Below are 19963 nucleotides of genomic sequence, written 5' to 3' on the forward strand. Positions count from 1 at the left end.
GCAGTCCTGCCGAGTGCAGGCCAGTTTATTTGTTCAGGCTGTGTCTGAGCTGCAGGTCGACGGCAGCACGAAAAATTCTCATGCAGGTTTTCTCACGTCGGGGCAGCCTCTGTTTAATTAACTTTCAGCTTCATTTGAAGCAGTACGTTAATCCGCCAGAGTCAGTGATAAAAGCCAGCTGCATTTTTAATATTTTCAATATATATTTTTATATCAGATTATATCCTGTCCATTCATAGTGTGCACTGAACCAGTCAACAGGTGATTTAGAAATATTATGTGTATAAAAGTTCATTTCAGCTCATAATTTTTCAACTTTATAAATTTATGCTCTACATAGGAACCCTTTTGTTCATTTTTGTACCTTTTTACATCTGTATTTTATTTCTCTATGACTGCTTTTTGTTGCTTTTTGGTCATCTTTGCCCATATTGCATATCTTTGTGCTCATTTCTTATTGTTGCCGTTATCATTTTTTAATCTCCTTTTAGTCATTTTGTGTCACTTGCTCATTTTACAAGTGGTTGCGCCCATTTTTTTTGCCATTTTTATGGTTGTTTGTGCATCATAAGTCAGTCAATATGCAGTGTTTTTGTTCTACATACCCCTAACAGCTGCTGTCTTTGTTAAACTGGGTCATGTGAGCAGGTTACTGCAATCAGGTGAGCTCTCTGGCCTTCAGTCACTTCATGTTTTATCTCCTAGACTTTACAACCTGAAACTCTGCACACAGTCAGGCGTTGGGACTCGGTGGTGGTTTCAGGGTCATCGGTTTGTGTATTTGCTGGTCATGTGACCACGCAGTCTGTTCAACCGGAAACGTTTTTTTCTTTTTCATCTGTCTTCCATTTTCTTTGTTCTCAGCGATTCAATGATTAGTGTCTCTGAGCTAGAAAATCTTTCTCAGAATTTCCCCCCATGGTCCTCCCTCCCAGAGATTTCAACACTGGCTTGGATCAGTGTGTGTGTGTGTGTGTGTGTGTGTGTGTGTGTGTGTGTGTGTGTGTGTGTGTGAGGACTGTCCTCACTTTAAAACAGACATTTAAAACGATTTTTAAGGTTTTAGATTTGGTTTTGAGCTTCAGCTTTAGCTTATGTGCACTTAGTATGCGTGTTACGATAGAAATAATACAAAGGCATAATTCTGTATGTGATACCACACTATGGGGACTTGAACAGGTAAATAATTTAATGCTACATCTTTGTTTTAAGGTTAGCTTAACTTCTGACCAGTGTGAATCTCCAGGAATGACTTTAAACACTACATTGGTGAACTTGGCTGTTACAAAAACAAACTCCTACAAATGTTTTTCCCTCAGTTTAGTGATTAAAAAGGAAAAAAGTTCAGAGCAGGATCGAGCTGAGATTAACTGGTTCTAAACAAGATTTAGTATTGGTGCAAAGTCCACCAGTGATTAATGAACGTGCTTAGATAGGCGCACCTCAGAGTGCCTCCATTGTGAGAAATTTAAATATATATTTATATTTATATTTGATAGTAGGGATGGGAGCACTGGCTATTGTAGGAAACCGGTACCCAGTAGTCCAGGTCCTATCGATCCTGCTTATTGGTTCCTGCACTCGCACTACAATCAGCTGATGTCAGTTCGCGTGCCAGAGGAGGAAAATAGTGACACAGTCTGGAGTGTGGATGTGGACATTTATTTTTATTGCACAAAAGGACGAGATAAATGGTAAAGTGTAAAACTGCATCCAGGACAGAAACAACCGCATTATGCTGCTAACGCAACTTCGATGCAAGCATCTGCCGAGACAGCTTTATATTCTACAAAGAGAAAGATCTTAGAGACGTGTGTGTCCTCATTAGGGACTTGTGTTGCTGTGGGGTTGTAGCCTCAGGTTTATATTTTTAAATGGTGATAATGAGACATTGTGCTTCAGCCATATTACAGAGTAACATGAAAGTAACGAGTGTAATGAGAACTTTTTCCCGGGAGTAAATAACTGCATCATTTTTAAGAAAAGTGTTCTGTGTAATATGCGTAATAAGGATTTCTTGAGTAACAACTCCAACACTGATCATAACAAAGAGGTGAAATAACACGCACAAACATTTGACTGCAGCATGCAATTAATTTGCATGAATATTATTTCTTTATTGCTGCTTGGTGGTGGCTCAACCCAATGAGAATCGATAAGGAATCAAGTCGATAAATGATATTGATAATGGAATCAGAATCACTATATTCTTATCAATTCCCTTCCCTATTTGGTAGCATGGCTCGACTATGTACATATGCGAGAACCCCAGAGGCAAGGAGCGCAGAAGCACAGCACTCAGAACCGGCGTCAGTAACAACACAACATGGATTCATTCAGAAAAGGCCATAGCAGGAGTGCCTGGGGTGGAGGCGGGTTGCAGAGCGGATTGCACATGTGCAGCAACTTTACAAAGGTTAAAGCAACTCAAAGAGTACTTTCTTTAGGAAATTTGTGTCAAAGGTTTTCAGTTTGATTCAGTTTTCTGTTTGGAAATAGTGCATGTTGTACTGTGCTGTGGTTTCCCTCCTCCCCACTAACACTGCTACTGCCTGCATCACTTTCTCTTCATGCTAGAAATGGGAACTAAAGTTGCCAGAGTCCCAGACTTTATATGTCTTGGCAGGTGGGCAGGGCTACTTTAATCAGGTGCACCATTAGTCTTAGTTTTGAGGACAAAATTACAATTACAGGCAAGTGTACATTATACTCAAACGTTGCTCTGTCCAACCTCACCAACACGTTTCTGTGACGGTGTTTAGGCATCGATCCTGCCCTCACAGGACGCCTTTGGGTGTCACACAGGAGTGAAAACCAGATCACTGCTGTGTGCGAGTCTTTGTTTCTTTGTTTCTACTCTGTGCTGATAGACAACAGTCATGTGACCACCACAGGTCATACCAACACCCTGCAGATGGTGTTAATGTGGTTTGACTGTGGGCCTTTCTGCTCCTTTATTTAGCTGCACCAGCTGGTAGTTCAGCCAAGCAGAGTGAACAGGCCTCAATTATTAAAACTGAAGCACATGTATTATTACACAGCAGCGAGGAGAGAATACACAGCGTCGGCTAAAGTCTCACAGTTCTGAGTAAATCCTGTCCTAATCGTTAATTGTACTTTTTGGAAAAATATTTGGCAGGTTTCAGTGTTCTTATTTGTCATTTCAACTCAGCACCAAAAATATCATGATTTGTCCAGGTGATGTCTGACCATGTGACCTCTTTCTCTCCTTTCTCCAGCCCCATCGCTGATGTCTCACCGGTTCGTGACGGTGCGTCGTGGCAGCCCGGCGGCTCGCAGTGGGCAGATCCAGCCCGGAGACCAGCTGGAGGCGGTGGAGGGTCGGCCGGTCGCAGGTCTACAGCACCGAGACCTGGCCCAGATCCTGAGGAGAGCCGGGAACACACTGAGGCTGAGCATCACTCCTCGACACCGTATGAAAAAACACAGATACACTAAAAACACTTATACCTACAGTAAGGCCAGTAACTGTAAATAAGCCTTTTAGCTTCCTTTGCTTCACTTTTAAGCCAGCTTTCTTCTGATTGGTTACCTGAAGTAAACAAAGCAACTGAGCAGCAGGCGGGGCTTCTGTGCAGCTGGTTCTGGTTTCTTCCTGTTAAAAGGGAGTTTTTCCTTCCCACTGTCGCCAAATGCTAGCTCAAAGACGGTTGTGTGATGGGGTTTCTTTATAATGTTATAGGGTCTGTAGCTTACAATATAAAGCACCTTGAGGGGACCGGTGTTGTGAAATGGCACTGCATAAAGAAACTGAACTCTAATTACTGCTAAGCCTGTGAAAGTGGAGCTTGGACATCAAATACTTTACAGAGAGCTCTAAAGTTAGACACAAGGACATCACAGTATTATAGCTTATACTTGTATGGCTGCTACACTAGCCGTGTCTCTCCAGTCAGACACTAAAATGTTTTCCTTAGAATAATATTGCTTCAGCCTTTAATATCTCTGCCTCTCCCTCTATGACAGCTGAGGCTCCAGCCCCCCTGCAATCCTGAGTTGACTAAGCAGTTACGAAAGTGGATGGATGATGAAATATTTTTCCTAAACTGCTTAAATTAACAGATTTTGTACTGAAAGATAACACTTATCTTTCACGTCTTGATTGCCTAATTCTTAAATCTACTGTGATGGTAAATAGAGTCATCTCATCTCCCTTCTCATTGTCTTTTTCACTTCTTCCAGATTCCTCTTCCCTGACCGAAGCCGCAGATCTGGACATAGATGGTCGGATGATAAAAGGACCCAGAGGGAGGTCAAAGGTCGGTTTAACTTTTGTTTTGTTGTAATATTACTTTGATCGGCGACTGTCATCTTAAGCTTTCTTCACACATGAATTGCAGCCCCGAATTTGTCTTGACATGTGGTGCATGTGAGTGCACAAATGACCAGGTGTAGATGTTCCACTTTCCGCACATCCTACCGAGGACAGGATGTGCAGGAAGCACCACCTAAATCAGAAAGTGTTTCCAGCTGTGCAAAAGTGTCTGAAGCAGACTGCTTCCTGCTGTGTGCTACATTTACATCTAAATTGTCTGAAGTTTACACTGGAAGACAGCTGTACTGTGGGACTGTCATTAAAGAGGCAGTACTGTTTAGTATCAGCAGTATTGTCTGTCTGTGTCCAGCAGGAGGAGTCAAAGTTCTACAGCGTGGACCTGGAGCGAGGTCCTACGGGTTTTGGTTTTTCTCTGAGGGGAGGCAGTGAATACAACATGGGACTGTATGTACTCGGGCTGATGGACGGGGGGCCAGCCCAGCGCAGCAACAAGATACAGGTACACGTGTACTCGTACTATTTAAATACACATACAGGTGCAAAATGCAAAATCCTGTTCATCATTTTAGATTTAGGTTCAGGCTGAGGGGTCAGTCGTTAGCTGTTTCACAACAAAAGTCTTAGTGAGGAGACTGAATTCTTGTTTTTATTGTGAAAGAGGTGCAGGAAGTCTTATTGGGGTTTTTTCTTATTTATTTTAACAATAATCGTACCTACTGACTAAAACCCTTCATTAATACTTTAATGCAGGTGAATCTATATGAGAGGAAAATAAAATCTGTACACCTTAAACATTAATGTGAACAGACGATCACAGGCATCCATTAAAAACATTTGGACATATTTCAGCGTCCTGATGAAACGAATGCGATGAGAAGTCGGTAGAATAAACTCTGACAGTGAAACCATGAGCCTGATCCAGGACTTTCTCAGAGTTTCCGTCAACTGTTCGATTAGTAGATGACACCTTCTACCTGCTGAGCTGCAGGAGAGAAGCCTCCCCAGTGTTACTGCGTTTGTGCTGTGCAGAGGTTCAGAGATGCTCTATTAAATCTACTGATGATTCGTCTGCAGAAACGCTCTCTGTGATCTGTCATATCTGGTACTGTTAAAACACACGACACCGCTGAGCCAAAACACTGACCTCCAGGGGAAGTGAACATCGTTGGGTGTCAGGTAGGGACAGTCCAAGTCTGCAGGGGTGAGGACTCACCTCAGACTTGTTTAGAGAACAAGTCTGACAAACTTCTGGGGACTTAAAGGATCTGCTGCTGATATATATGGAAGTCCAGTCCCACTGGGAAGCTCGGAAGTTAATTCTTGGCTGGTTCAAGGTGATGCCAGATTTGTGGAGAAAAAGTGGAGACTCAGAGTTGGTGTGATTGATGCTGGATCGGGTCTAAACGTGTTTCCTATATGAGCTGAGCTTTGGGCACAGTGAAACAGCAGGAAATGCAGCGGAGACGTTTCCACTCAGACAAACATCACTCAGGATCTCCGTCAAGTCGTTCTTTGTGATATTAAACCTTCTGAAATATTCAGAGCTTCACTTTGTGCCTGCAGCTCTGAGACTCCGATCATCAAACATTCAACATCGCAGCTGCTCGAATCGTTCTGCTTCCTTTTTTGTTGTTCCACAAAAAAAGAACTTCACAGAATGCTCTGCAGCAAATGTAGCGCCCCCCAGAGGCCGAAATAGCCAACCTTTCTGAACAGTTCAAATCCTGATGACTCAAACCACCTGAATGTGTCATGTTTGTCCAGCATCTGTCAACTGCAAGTTGAACGTTTTTAAATGACACAGAGCTGAATTATGAACTGGATAATAAACAAAAGTGAAATAAAGTAAATATCTAAACAGTTTAAGCAGCTTTAGCACTTTAGATCTAAGAAGTAAAATATTGGACTGAAATATGGACTGAAAATAATAATAATAATCTGATCTGTAATTGTCTCTCTGATGTCTTGCAGCTGAATGTAGTTTTCAATACTGTCAGCTTCCTCAACAATCTACACAAAGACTTTTTCATTTCTGATGATTGCACATGCCCCTGCAGAGGATGTTTGTCGGTGCCTGAAACAACATATACTCAGTTTTATGCTTTATGCACTTTCCTCCTGATGGGAAACAAGGTGTCACCGTGTGTTGCAGGTGTCCGACCAGCTGGTGGAGATAAATGGAGACAGTACAGCAGGAATGACTCACAGTCAGGCCGTTGAGCAGATCAGAAGAGGAGGACATCGAATCCACCTCGTCCTCAAGAAGGGAAACGGATACGTGCCCGACTACGGTGAGACTTCACATGACACAGCTGAGAGAAAACTGGGAGACATTCTCTCTGCTAAGACTTCAGTTTCAAGTTCTTCTTGATCCTCTCTGAATTCTTTAATCTTTTATATCTTTTAATAAAAATGGCACACGGTGAAGTTTGACCCCAAAGCATAGAAGGATCACTGAGTCACTCTGGGCGTGTGTCCAGGGGCACTCTGTCTCATTATCCATCTACAGCTTACAATCAGCAAGATTAATAATAATCCTGCTGACAAATACACAGATAAACCAGCAGCACTGAAAACTGCCTGGACTCTTTACTGACTCACTTGCTCTGTTAAGACAAGAGACTGAGGAAATAGCCGGGAAAGCTCTAACTTTGACAGCCTGCCCACAGCAGCTGAAAACTAACTTGTTCCAGGAGAGTTTGCATTTTCTGACCTCACAAGGTCAGAATTTGTGCAGAAAATCGCTTTTGTGTCTCTAGCAGCAGGGTTGCCAACAAATCGCTACAGACCTTCAAACTTCATGTGGCCTTCCGATTAGCTCAAGATCAGTGCATAGAGAGCTTCCAGGAATGGGTTTCTATGGACGAGCAGCTGCATCCAAGGCTTACATCACCGAGTGCAATGCAAAGGGCTGGATGCATTGGTGTAAAGCACGCTGCCACTGGACTCTAGCGCATGAAGACATGTTCTCTGGAGTGATGAGTCACGCTTTTCCTACTGGCCTGCTGATGGATGAGTCAGGGTTTGGTGGTTGCCAGGGCAACGGCACTTGTCTGACTGCACTGTGGCAAGTGTAAAGTTTGGTGGAAACTCTTCTCATAGCTCAAAGAAACAGTAAAGCTTTAAAATAATAAGGTCAGTGAATTTGGAAGCAATCCGTGTAATTCCTAAAAGCTCAGGCGTCTGATTGCTCTCAGCGCTCAGCTTCAGAGCGTTTTTTCTTTTTAGGCTCTGCATGATGTCATCAAAAAATAGAATACCCATCCTAATATGGTCATCTCAGCTACAGAAGCCCCTCCCATCAGGTTTCATAAAAGGGGAGGAGTTAAAAAGTTTGTTTCAGGCAGCTTGAATAGCCCGGCCCACTATAAGATAAATAAGGATTATTTTGAATTGAGAGTTATGCAAAGCTACTCTATTAGAGTTCAAAAATAGAAATATTGAGATGGAAATAAGAAGATGTTCATGAATACTCTGTTGAAGAGGCTTTTGTAAAGTACTCCCTCATCACTGACCTTTGACCTGCTTCCTCGGCTCTCTCACTGTTTGACTTAACTTTCTTTGACTCTCTTTTCCTCTCCTTCCTCTTGTTTTTCCTCCTTCTCCTCCTCCTCAGTGGAGCTCTCCAGCCTGTCTCTCTGTATGACCAACTCTAAACAGGGGGAACCCTGCTTCTACGTGATTGGACGCACTGAAAACACGCGGTTGGTAACTCCGTGTTTTCCCATCTGCTTTCATTTTCTTCACTTTCACTTCATCAATCCTTCATCTTGACTGATCATCAGCTGCAGTCTGCAGCATTATAGTCACATGTGAATAGCCATCAGATTACTGTACTGAGTATTTTAAGTGTTATTATTTGCATGTAAAGCGCCACACATATAGGTCCAGTACCTGATAGTGAGTAACCTGACAGTTTTATGTTGTTTCTGTTTAAAGGTACATTACCACCATCTTCTGGTGGTAGTAACATATTACAGCCAACCAGGTCCCGGTAAAAACCCTGACTGGCTTTAAGGTGTAGTGGTTAAAATATTTCTTACATGCAGAAAATCCCCAGTGTGACACGGAGAAGTGACACAGACTGAACTTTAGACGTTAGTGCCATCGTGTTGGTCATTTACACCCAGATTCAGAGGGGTGCCAAGTTAGCAGCTAATGTTAGCAAGCAGATTTAGATACCTAATCACTGCTGATTAAGACATTTGAAAAAAGTATTGAATTTCTGTGACCAGAACTGGAGCAAAAACTTCACGGACACCTCACAGCAGGCCTTATTATGCTGTTGATTTCATTAAAAGGCATCAACACCACAAACACAAATGAGGCTTCCAGTTCAGTGGCTCATGATGGGAGAGGTGAAGCCCAGCAATCATTCGTTGGTTACACGAGCACACCTGTCCACCAAAGTAGCCACGCCCCTAACAATAATAATTAAAAAAGAGCAACTTTCAAAACAATTCGACTACTTTGCATTAGAGAAACTGCAGATTTGGCACCTCAGCTTCATTTTTCAGCACTGATGTTTGCATATTTGCAGCAATAGAGAATGTGTATTCTAATTTAATAGAGATATAAACCTTCAACAGTCCCAACATCTGAAATGTTTCTATTGTCATATCTTGGCTACATGATCATGAATTTCTGATTGAACCTCCTGCTTCATTTGTCCTGGTTGGGTTTGGTTCAGAGTCTGAACACAAAGCTTCAGACTTTCATATTAGACCCTGATTTTTAAAAAAAAGATTGGAAACATCAGCAGGGCTGGCAACAGCAGAGGTGCCCGTTGGTCACTTTGGTGGGATTTTTTTTGACAGAAGAAAAACCTACTTTTAAAAAAATAAACAAAAGGAATAACCACAATAATTACTTGCAGATATTCAGATAATTATATTCTGTCTCTGTTTGTCCATAAGGCCCTGAGGAAGGAGCCCTCTCCCCCTCCTCCTCTTCACACACCGAGGAGCTGGATGTGGATACGATAACCATGACAACTGCCTCCCTCAGCCAGGAAATGAGACGAGGAAGTGGTGCGGGAGAAGGAGAGAGGAGGAGGAGAGAGAGAGAAACCAAAAGAAGAACAGGAGGATTAGGATTAGGGCCTCCTGCTCTGGACCTGGACATAGTGGAGGAGGAAGCACGGGTGCTGGAGAGGAGATGGCAAGAGGAGGAGCAAAGGGAGGAGAGGAAGAGAAGAAGTCAGACTGTCAGGCAGATGAAGCAGGATGACCTCAAGGAGCAGGGGAGGAGGAGCAGGAGCTTACCCAGGAGTGATGCCCACCTCAGGGACTCACCTCTGTCAGAGGAGTCCAGAAGAGGAGGGGGAGAGCGGGAGAGGAGAGAGGAGAGAAACAGCAGCACCAACCGCCGTGCAAAGCATGCTGGGAACTCGGCTGCATCTCAGAAGGCAGCGTTCTCCTTCCTCATGCCATTGGACGATGACAGACATCTTTCCGACAGCGAATCAACATCCAGTTTTTCGGAGATGCACCTATCTGCAGCAAGCATCGCCACTGCTGGCTCGAGGGAGGAGTCTGATTGGAGGAGAGCTGAGTTGCCGTTGCAAGATGGAAACGGCCCGGGCCCTTGGCTGAAGCCGAGCACGCAGAGACTGACGCGGGTGCTGACGAGCAGTCAGATCCGTGGGCGGGGACTAGCGGGTGGGCTCTCTCTCTGATTGGCCAGCTGTGAGGGCATTCTCCTCTTTTATTTGCTGATTTTTTTTTTTATTGGCTACTTATCAAGGGCTTTTTTGATTGGCCTGCTGGAGAAGACACACCTCCGTCTGTGTCCAACTGGATGACCACAGAAAACTCTGTTTGTAATTGGCTGGTGGGTGACATAACAGCTACACAGACCTGCCGAACCAACACCTTTAATATTACCCATCATGCCTCAGTACATCCTGAGACCTGTATCATAAAGCTATATCAGGCCGCCATCGCCTGTCAGACAATTTCAACCCTCCACTTATTTTATCTTCCTCTCGGGATTCTATTTTACTTCGACTTGATTCGAGTAACATCCTAATACGGGTTAGGGTTAGATTACAGCGATTGAAACATTCACCAAATCACCCGAGCTGCCTGTGGACAGCTGAACTCTTTGTGATACAGGCTCCTGGTCTGCAGACCTGATGTGACGTTTCCGTGTGAAACATCACGTCTGCGTTTCATGGCTTCATCACGACCATCTTCACTCGCATCCTTCCAACTTCAAAATGGTATGCAAACAACATCCGAACCGAACAACGGCGCTGTTTCGTGATTCTCTCTGTGTAATCTGAGCATGTGAATATTACTGGAATGATTTTTTTATTTTTATAAACGTGTAACAAAATTATTATTATAACGATATTAGAGATTAAATAGATCCAGAGATGATTTGATTTGCCTGCTTGCTTGTAAAAATGAAAGGAAAATAACCTGATGATGTAACAGAGCCATACACACGCACACACACACATACAGATGTCAGGTCCAGCTGTGGTCCTGTCGGCTGTCGAGGAACATAACATCACCATGGCAACATGGCCTGTCTCTATAGCGACAGCCGCGGAGGAGCAGGACGACCTGCAGCTTTGGATCATAACAAGTGCCTCGTTTTGTTTCAGCCTTCGTCCTGCAGACTGTCGCTTCGCAGAAGCTGCAGGCAGAGACGCACGCCGTCACTTCCTGCAACACGTCAAACAACGCCAAGACCTTTCAGACACCAAAATATCCCATCATGCAACCGCCAATACTGACTTTAATGCTTTTTATAATTGAGACATACTTGAGCTAAGAATCAGTTTGTGTGCCACAAAATCAAAACGACCCCTCATGTTATCTGAATGTGTCTTCGCCTTAACTCCAGAGGTCCCAAAATTAGGGCGGCAACTAATTATTTTCACTACCGAGTAATCTTCATTGATTTTTTTTCCCTTATAAGATGTCAGAAAATAGTCAAAAGATTGTGCTGTAACTTGTCCAACCCATAAATGCATCTTCAGAGGCCTTTTATGGGTTTTCTTGTTGAAAGATGTTTAATTTACATCAAGTGAATCAAAGGAAATCATTAAATCTTGACTTCTTTTCTTCAGGCTTCAGAAAATCTGGCATTTTACCAACTAATTAAATTTATCGATTGATTTTGTAGCTCTGTTTAAAACAACAGGAACAAAATTTACACAGACCTCATCTGTAATCTATAAAATCCCAAAGTTAAATTAAATATAAATGGGTATATCAGATATCTGCACCCTTAAGACATTTGTTAAGAGTGTGGAAATAGTTCTGTCATTTTATAGACAAATCAATGAGAAGCAACAGTACAGCCCTGTGTTTGCCATTTGGACTGAGGGTTGGTGTGCACTACAGAGATGTAAATAATATTAAATTAACAGATAAAACCAAAACACTGATTAATGTCCACAGGATAATGTGCAGTGACGTGATGTGAGACTGTCAGTGCATTACCACATGCATGACGTTCAGAGAATTTCAGCCTAGAAGTTCAAGTTGAATAGTGCAAACAATCACGCACACGTCTCCGCTGAATCGAAATAGCAGAAGAAACAGTGTCTAGATTTTTCTTTTTGTTGTTCACGTAGCAGGTTTTTTAAGCCACATTTAAAATGTTTATTTTAAAGAGTTATTCACGCGAGAGTACTTTATTTAAACAACTAATAACGCTAACAACATGGTAAGGCTCCTTTTAAGGAGGACCTATTCTGCCTTCCCTGAGGTCTCGTAACAAACCAAAGTATTAAACATGTCGAAGTAAAACATGAAAGCCAAAAAATATTTAGAAATTAGTAAAATTATTTATAACAAATATTTTGTTTCTATTTTCACAATAAAATTGGCCAATCACACGGAAGTGGCTGTACAAAGGAACAGTGTAAGATCGGTAAAAGAAAACTATAAATCATGCTACGCTACGTTAGCTGAGTTCCCGAATAAAGACCAAGAGCTGGAAATGAGCAGAATAGGTCTCCTTTCAGAATCACACCGAAGAAATGTAAAGTTTTTAAAATAAAAGATTATATGATGTAAAAATAATAAAATGCTCACTGCTCTCTGCGGACAAACTGCAGAACAGTGTTTTCACACCTTATTTGTTGTCATTTATGGGCCGATGTACAGTACGTGCTGATGCTGATGTGTCAGATTAACTTAATGTTTTCAGTTTGTGCATCAAAACTCATCCAAAGACTGTTTATGAGATGAAGAAGCTTCACTCTGTAACAAAGCTGTAAAACGGCTCATTTTAGACCAATGAATGAAAACTATTTGTTGTCCAGACCCGAAGATGAAGGTTTTTTTTGTAAATGTCACCTTTGGACTGTTGAAACGATATTTTAAAAACATAACCGTGAGCCGAGGAAAGTTATTTCATTTTCATAGACAAAACTATTAATCCAAAGCATTTTTCAGCAGGTTGTTAATCAACATTAAAAACAGCCGTTAGCTGGATGAGCTTCTTTTTGACAGAGTGAAACTTCATCCTCCTCCAGCTGCTTGTGTTTCAGGACAGTTAAACTTGATGTCAGATCAATATTTGAGCTGATCAGGGTCACAGCTTTATAGAGGGAAAGGGAATATGACGCTTGCGGAAAAAACAGGGTGTAAATATCAGATTTAAAAGCACCTGTTTTGTTTCAAAGATCAACAGTAACCCTTCCCTGTAACAGGTGTTTCTGATTTCACTGTTTGTTTGTTTTTTAAGCTCAATCACGTCTGGAAACAGCTGGACTATTAGTGACTAACCTCAGAGTAAATTTAAGAATATTTTCAAATATGACTTCAAATACAGATTAACCTGTTATTGCCATTACATCGGTTATTGGCAAGTAATTTTTAAGTAGCAAATCAGACTTTATTTTCTATTCAAAGCAAGCTCTCATATTGAATCTATTAAATAACAGGCTTGCTGCTGCATAGAGGGGACAATAACCACTTAACCCTTTCTGATGCCAGAAATCACATTTGCAAACGTTACATATATGCTGACTTCACTGACCTTGATTTGCAGCGTAAAAATGAAAAAAGAGAAGAAAGAAGTAAAAATTGTAAAAAGTCTTTTTAATGCATGCCCTGTGAGGGGTTAAGCACCAGTTCACAAATACTCAGGATTCAGAGCCTCACTGAGGTCACGACAGAACATCCCTTTTTCTGCTGAGGACAGTTCACTTCAAAAATCAGTTTTACAGATTTTCTTTCCTTTGAGCTGTTCATCCTTCTAGATGTCTTTGTTGTAAATCGCACAGTTTTGCAGTTTCTTATAGGAACTGCAGGATTTAGAAATCCAACTGCATCACTGTGCAGAAGGAAGAATGGCTCTGTCCATTAGAGAGAGGCAAGTCCTAAACTATACGGCCAACTGAAATCAAGACTGTAAATTTAATAATATTTATTGCTTTGATGTGCTAAAAAATGCTTTGAAGCTATAAACCACACAAAAATAAATAAACCAACACCTCATCCATCGATCCATTACATCACTTGCATCATTTTAATGTCTGTTTCTATGTTCCATCCACAGGCTTAGCAGTTAAACTACAAACACCACAAACCCCTGTGCTACCCTTTAGCCCCACCCTTCTGCCTCCTGTCTTTTAGGGCATTAGGATGTTTGTCTTCTATGCATTTTCTAAGACTGTATTCTAGTGACTGATTCCCTGATTGGTGCGAGCAGCGCCTAATCACAGGATCGCAGAGTCTGGACTAATGATTCTAACAAAGGATCTGATCATTCAGGTTCTGGTCCAGAGACAACCAGGAAAGAGCCAAGTTCACGCTGGACTGAACAGTTTTACCATCAGACCTGCTCCCAGGCAGCAGGATGGAGGAACGCCGCTCAGCTGTTTGCTTAATGCAGTTTTTATCTTCAGCAGTTGGCTGTAAACACGCAGAAGTGACTGAAGCAGCTGATCTGATCCGTCAGTGATCGCTCGGTGTCTTTAGATCCAGTCTGACTTTAAAACTGAGCTGGACCAACATCAGCTCAGGTAGGCCAAGCTAACTGTCTGCAGCCTTGTTCAATAAACAAGCTCATGTGAAATGAACTGATTATTTGGGAAAAGATCTTTATTTGCTTTCTGTTCTCAGGTCAGTGCCGGATAAAATTGCTTATCCTGACAGCTGAAGCACAGGATAGCAGGCTGAGGATACTGAAACATGCATGACAAATAAAACATTCAAATTTAAAGCAACACTGTATTGATAAGCATGAGCAAACAAGCAACCTCTATGACCCCAAGAGTTGCTGGAACAAACGTCATAATTTCTTTTCTTCTGGGTACTAGCTCATTCACTGCCATTGACGTCTATAGCCGTCAATGGCAGTGAATGAGTCAATGGGTTTAACTCATTCACTGCCAATGGCTGGCAGTGAATGAGTTAGGCACAGGTGTGATTTTTAATCATTCAAAGACTCATTGTGTAGATATAGAAACTGCATTTAGACACGTGTGAAGCTAACATGTTACAAGTCTGCCACAAATATCAGTTTCAGGTGGAAGGCAATCTTTGAAGAGTACAGCCTTTTACCGTGACTATAGAGCTGATATTAAACCAAGATGAGAAATGAGTAAAAATCCATATTTGATTATTTGTTCAAATAAGGCCTCGTTCACATGAGCATAGAGTAAAGCTTTATATTCAAACACTTGCTAACTCTCCTCCGAGCAGTAGTGAAATTTGAAAGTGTGACACACACTTCACATAAAGGCCAAAACACAGGGGGCACACACCCACAGTGTCCTACTGACCTTACTATACAGATGGCAAACATGTCGGAGTTCATTTGAAATACACTATTTGTGCTCACACACTCCAAAGCTGGAGTGTTTCCTTGATGAATACACAAAGGTGGATCCTCTGTCTGTGGAGCCTCTCTAGCACACCGTCCAGGCATCTGCTAATAACAGCAATGTAAAAAAAAGGCGGCACACCTGCACCAGGGTAAACCTCCGCCTGCCCCACTCCTGCTTTACAGGTGAAAATAGAGCAACAGGACCGCTGAGTCTTTGACTTTATTTATTTTCTGCTGTGTTTTACTTGCATCTATTTGAAAGACTGAGTGTAAACACAAAAAATATTTTATTTTATGAGCTGGAATGTGCAGAAAAGAGGTTTAAATGTTAAACTAATTTATTCAAGTCAGAGAATGTTGCTTATAGTTTAATTTTTACTTGATGCATAAAGTTAAAAGATTAAAACTGATAAAACAAGTTTAAAAAAGAGACTTTTCCATTTGATTACATTTTGTATGATGGATTATGCAGAAAAAGTAGAATTGGGCTGAAAGATCTATCGCTCTATCACCTATTCAGGTTGTAAATCGTGTTTTTAAAAAGTAACTAAGTAACTAAGTAATTAATTACTTTTGAAAATAAGTAATCAGTAAAGTAACGGGATTACTTTTTGGGGGAAGTAATCAGTAATTAGTTACTGATTACTTTTTTCAAGTAACTTGACCAACACTGGTTATATAGGTGGGTAATGTTTTAACACACGAAGAGAGATCAACAACGCAAACAGAACACAGACAGTAACAGATAAAAACCATTTTATTTATTTTCACTGTCTTCAAGTTATTAACAAAGATATAACTTCCTGTGTGTGTTCTGGCTTGGCAGGATATGATGTAAGGGATAAGTGTTGATGCCAGTGAATAACGGACTTTAATGTGTCAGTAATGTCAGTATCAGCAACCTCAACCAAACAACAAAACAATACAACAGTTTATACAATGAATGAAGTGAATTTGAGCTTCACTTAAGTAATATCACAGGGTGTTCATCTCATCACCATTAAAAAAACTTGCATTTCATTAGGTTTTTGTGGTATTTAAACTTGTGATTTAACGGCCTTTTATGTGGCAGAGATAAAGGAGACATTTATCTCTGCCACATAAAGACACCGTGTGCAGCACAAACATTTTGAATCCACAGCAGAGCAGCAGACATGGCAAAGACTTGGAGGACCAGATGAACCTGGGGCTAACGTCTCAGTGCAGAGTAGAAGAAGATCACTGAAACCCTGAAACCTCACAGTGTCAGTTCTTGATCCAGCTCTCAGTAAAACAGCCGAGTTACAGTATCTACGCTACGGATGGGAATCGATAAGAATTTTGTGATTCTGATTCGATTTTCATTGGCTCCATTTTAAGAGTCACCATCGTCACTAAGCAGCAAGAAGAAATGACATTCATGCAAATTAATTGCATGCTGGAGTCAAACGTCTGTGCGTGTTTGAGGTATTTGCCCTCGTTGTTGTAGTCAGTGTTTAATATTACACAGAATACACAGAATGCTTATCGTAAAAGTAATGTAGTATGTTACTTAATTAGCTCTGGGAGCAAGTAAAATAGCTGAAACACTCTGTCTCATAATCACCATTTAACTACAGCCCCATGCACCAGTGCAAATCCCTAATAAGGACACAGACAGGAGGACTAACAAGTCCAAGAAACTGGAATACTGGGAACCGGTTTTCTACAGGAACCGACAACCTGCTGCTGCTCCAACCTCAGTGGATCGTCACAGCTCGTCCACTCGTCGTCCTGTTTGCTCTCATTGTTATACAGATTATCACTCCAACCTGCAGAGACAAGAAACAGGTGTATTAAATAAGTCACTTCAAAAGCTGTCACTCACTATGCAGCACATCTAGCCTGTTCACAGCTGCAGTGGAGGCGTGGCCTATCTTAGCCTATCTTAGTTTCTCTGAGCTTTCATGTCAACATGTACACTCACTAACCTACACGTTTGAATATCGAGTCTGTTGTTCCACAGTGGAAGTGAACTGTGAAGAGTCATAAATGATCCACGAACATCTTTTTAAAAAATGTATTTACTGCTGTTCAGTTTAACACAAACATCTTTGTGATGGCTTTCTGTAATATCACCTGGCTAGTAAACATGGAAGCAGCCATGAAAGACACTAAGCTAAGTTAGCTATGAAATATAGAAATATAGATCTGAATGTTATCTCAGATGTGTACTGTATATATTTGTATATTTGTTTGGAATTATTTCTATTGCAGTACAATACTGCTGAATGCAACACAGAGTGACTCCAGCTCTTTACTGACCTCAGGGTCTCCAGTCTATAGTCAGGACTTTCCTTAAGATCCAACAGCTGCTTCACATCTGGATCCCGTAGGTTGTTTTGGCTCAGATCGAGCTCCCTCAGATGGGAGTGGTTGGTCTTTAAAGCTGAGACCAAAAAAGTACAGCTGATCGCTGACACACTGCAGCCCTTCAATCTGAGAAATGAATGAAACATTTAAGTTTAGACAGATTTTAAAATTATAACCTGTTTAATAATCTGAAGCTAAAGACGGTATAGGATGTAAAAGGTTAGGAAACAGAGACTTCAAACACCTCAAACCAACAAGATATTTTATTCAGCAGAAAAACTCATAAAAAGTAGTTTAATATAACTGATAGATTCAATAAAGACACAATCAAACAAATCCTGTGCATCAGACAAGTCAAAAATGTATCCTTTCAGCCCAAGTTCATCAAGCCATAAAATGGAAATGTTAACAAAATGATGATCAATACTTATAAAACATTTTTATTTAAATAAACATGAAAATATATTTGATTGTCATCTGTCATTAATGATCCAAAAATGAGTCCATCACAGTCCTCTTGTTCTTTTGTTTTCTTATTCTCCTTGTTTCCTTGTTTCCTTGCTCACTTTTTGTTTACATGTGTCAGGAGTGGTCCTCCTTTGTGCCCACTCTCCATGTGAACTACAGGTTAACATGATTGCTTTAAGGTTGAGGAAATCATCCAGTTGACACCAGTTCATTGATCTTATCATGATAAAGTCTCACTCAGCAAGTTATCCCTGTGACTTTTTATTCCTTTTTTCACGATCTTTCCTTCGTGGAGACTCTTTCCAGCCTGCAGAGATCTCTCTCTGTAACCCAAGGAAATCAGCAATCCCTCCAGTTTTTAGCTGCTCCTCTCAAAAAAAATTGAGCGCATGTTTAAATTAAAAATGGGATTGATTACTTAAATAGTAAAGCTGAAAATCTTTACTGATATACATTATGTTGTTTGTTAAAAACAAAATCATCAAATCTTTGACAGCTGGATTCAAAATCACACCAGAAATCAAAGTTACGATTATTCAAGCGTTTCTTACTTCGTCACAAAGTAGTTGTCTGCAACTGCTTCCATTTTTGAATCGATATAATTAGCTGCCCTTTGACTGGGCTTCTCACTAGATGGCTGGACCTTGTATAGGCACAAATTAAAAAGTTGTTCATCTGTTTCAGGTTGTTAGCATAGCACTGCAGCCTGCAGCCAACCCACCTAAAGTGGGGCGTACACTCTGAGGCTGACCTCAAAGAAAGTGAGTTTAATAATGTTGCTTCACAGTTTGTAACATTTTATAGACTAAACTAGTTAAATTAGAGCATATTTATAAAATAATTACATTATTTAATGACTTAGCCGTCACCTTGGTTTTAATTCTAATATAACAAAATTTTCCGATTGTGCTTAATCTACTTGTTTTTTTTAGGTTTTCAGTGTGTTGTTCAACATTGTTGTGCAGCATTGCTATCCTGCAGTTATTAGACTGAAGCAATAAAGAAGAAAGCATTAGCATTAAATCCTCTGCAGACTGCCAGCCTACACATTAAACCTTTATATTTATATGACCACACAACCAAAACATTTTTGCCTGACCTGAGCACTTGCAATCTGCAACCTGGACTCTCCAGATAGCCACACATGTCCTTCACTCCTGAATCTTGCAGTGTGTTGTCACTCAGGTCCAAGTCTCTCAGATAGACGGGGTTGGACTTAAGAGCTGAGACCAGAGAAGCACAGCTGGCCTTTGACAACCTACAACCCTTCAGTCTGAATAAAGAATTTAAAAAAGGCAGATTCAGATTCAGTCATTTATAAAATACAGCAAATATAATGTATCTTAGTTTTAAATTTGCACCTATACTATAAATTATGTACTAATATACAAATCATTGCAAATTACAGTTGGGCCTGTGCTTTGTTCAACAAAGACATCATTTTTGTAGTTTTTCCTTTGTACACCACCGCAGTGGATCAAACAACCAATATGTGATTGAAGTGTGAACTTTCAGCTTTAATTCAGGGGGTTTAGAAATTACAGCTGTTTTATTAAATAGTCCCTCATTGTCAATATGATTCCTGCTGTCGACGGTGATCATAAATGTGCAGACTTACAAAAATCATGCACGTCTACCAAAAGTTACAGAGTACTGAGAACGAAACTTTATTTTTCTGTGCTTTGACTGCAGTTCCTACAGTGGCCCCTAGAGACAAAGCACGTAAACACTCCAAAACACTTGCAAACTCCAAAACACTTGCAAACTCCAAAACACATGCAAACCCCAAAACACATGCAAATTCCAAAACACAACGGAAGTGCTCCAGGACGCTAGGGGCAGTGTTGAGCTTTTGTTACCTAGTAACTACACAAGCCAGGAAGTACCAATGATCGGATTTGGACTGTATCCCAATTCAGGGTCTGCAGCCTTAAAGGCCGCATTTTAAGGCCGATTACGTCACAGCGACATGACTAAGGCTGTCCCAATTCAAAGGCTGCTCGAAATGCGGCCCTCAAATGCATCCTTAATTTCCCTGAATTTTAAGGATGGGTCGGTGTAGCCTTCATG

The 19963-nt window shown here is 41.0% G+C and overlaps 2 protein-coding genes across 2 annotated transcripts in view; one reads left to right on the forward strand and one right to left on the reverse strand.

Moving 5' to 3' along the window:
* Window positions 1–12394, forward strand: part of LOC102203881 (membrane-associated guanylate kinase, WW and PDZ domain-containing protein 1-like) — a 33725-nt gene extending 21331 nt beyond the window's left edge. Inside the window, exons 15-19 of the mRNA XM_005748003.2 lie at window positions 3240–3434; window positions 4204–4280; window positions 4647–4796; window positions 6450–6588; window positions 9214–12394. Of these exons, the coding sequence (XP_005748060.1) occupies window positions 3240–3434; window positions 4204–4280; window positions 4647–4796; window positions 6450–6588; window positions 9214–9974 (1322 nt within the window). The 3' untranslated portion in view covers window positions 9975–12394. The remainder of the gene's footprint in view (window positions 1–3239; window positions 3435–4203; window positions 4281–4646; window positions 4797–6449; window positions 6589–9213) is intronic.
* Window positions 12395–16050: 3656 nt separating this feature from the next.
* Window positions 16051–19963, reverse strand: part of LOC102206138 (protein NLRC3-like) — a 17032-nt gene continuing 13119 nt past the window's right edge. Inside the window, exons 7-9 of the mRNA XM_005748010.2 lie at window positions 18993–19166; window positions 17378–17551; window positions 16051–16884 (exon numbers count right to left, since the gene is read on the reverse strand). Of these exons, the coding sequence (XP_005748067.1) occupies window positions 16875–16884; window positions 17378–17551; window positions 18993–19166 (358 nt within the window). The 3' untranslated portion in view covers window positions 16051–16874. The remainder of the gene's footprint in view (window positions 16885–17377; window positions 17552–18992; window positions 19167–19963) is intronic.

Source organism: Pundamilia nyererei, unplaced genomic scaffold, assembly GCF_000239375.1.
Source record: "Pundamilia nyererei isolate P.nyererei 1_Seehausen unplaced genomic scaffold, PunNye1.0 scaffold00210, whole genome shotgun sequence".
NCBI classification, from domain to species: domain Eukaryota; kingdom Metazoa; phylum Chordata; class Actinopteri; order Cichliformes; family Cichlidae; genus Pundamilia; species Pundamilia nyererei.